We start from the raw sequence: 852 nt of genomic DNA on the forward strand, positions 1-852 counted from the left end.
CTGGCACTAGAAGGCACAGTCGAGGCTGATCAGCGGGTTTAAACTCAATGGTGATGGTGATGATGACCGGTACGCGTAGAATCGAGACCGAGGAGAGGGTTAGGGATAGGCTTACCTTCGAACCGCGGGCCCTCTAGACTCGAGCGGCCGCCACTGTGCTGGATATCTGCAGAATTGTCTTGACCCTTAGCGAGACGTCCTTAAAAAGGCGCGACTTCGTCTGGCTGCGAACGAAGGAATAGTCATAGTAATAAACGTACGCGTTGTCATCGGCAAGGCTGTTAACGTACCCAATGGGAACGCCACACTCTTTGCATAGAATTCGAAACTGAACTTCCAACGCGTCTTCCCTTCTTCGTATGAGGATACATTCCTTTTTCGTTTTATAATATTTTTTGTGAACAATTTTTTTAAAGGGAAATATGATCGATCCGTCAGTCTTCCTTCTTGGCAAATCTGCAACGTCTGTTTCGCTAATTAGGCAATTAAAACCGCAGAGGAAACAAAAGAAAAGGAAGAATTCCTTTTCCACTTTGCTCACAAGACTATCCTTGGATGTGTAATTAATTATTTTGAACTTTCTCTGTTTATTGTCGTCCTTCTGTGCCTCCTTCTCGTTTTGGACTTTCCTTTTTATTTCGAGCAGCGTCACTTCGTTTTTGCTCCGTTCGTCGGGCTGTTCTTCTCGAGTCAGCGTGTTCGCAGCGAGCGCACTGGTCTCTGCTGCGTCAGTCGCCTGGTCCCCTTCCTCCATGGTGAAGGGTACTGGATCCGAGCTCGGTACCAAGCTTAACTAGCCAGCTTGGGTCTCCCTATAGTGAGTCGTATTAATTTCGATAAGCCAGTAAGCAG

General features: G+C 47.1%; 1 protein-coding gene across 1 annotated transcript; it reads right to left on the minus strand.

Annotated features, from left to right (window-relative positions):
• Positions 1-133: 133 nt before the first annotated feature.
• On the minus strand, positions 134-754 carry PVX_217290 (hypothetical protein; the record flags this gene model as incomplete). The annotated part of the gene is made up of 1 exon (XM_001612282.1): positions 134-754. The coding sequence occupies one exon, from the start codon at positions 752-754 to the stop codon at positions 134-136; it is 621 nt and encodes a 206-aa protein (XP_001612332.1).
• Between the last annotated feature and the right edge of the window lie 98 nt (positions 755-852).

Source organism: Plasmodium vivax, genomic scaffold (genome assembly GCF_000002415.2).
Source record: "Plasmodium vivax scf_7059 genomic scaffold, whole genome shotgun sequence".
In the NCBI taxonomy this organism is placed as follows: domain Eukaryota; phylum Apicomplexa; class Aconoidasida; order Haemosporida; family Plasmodiidae; genus Plasmodium; species Plasmodium vivax.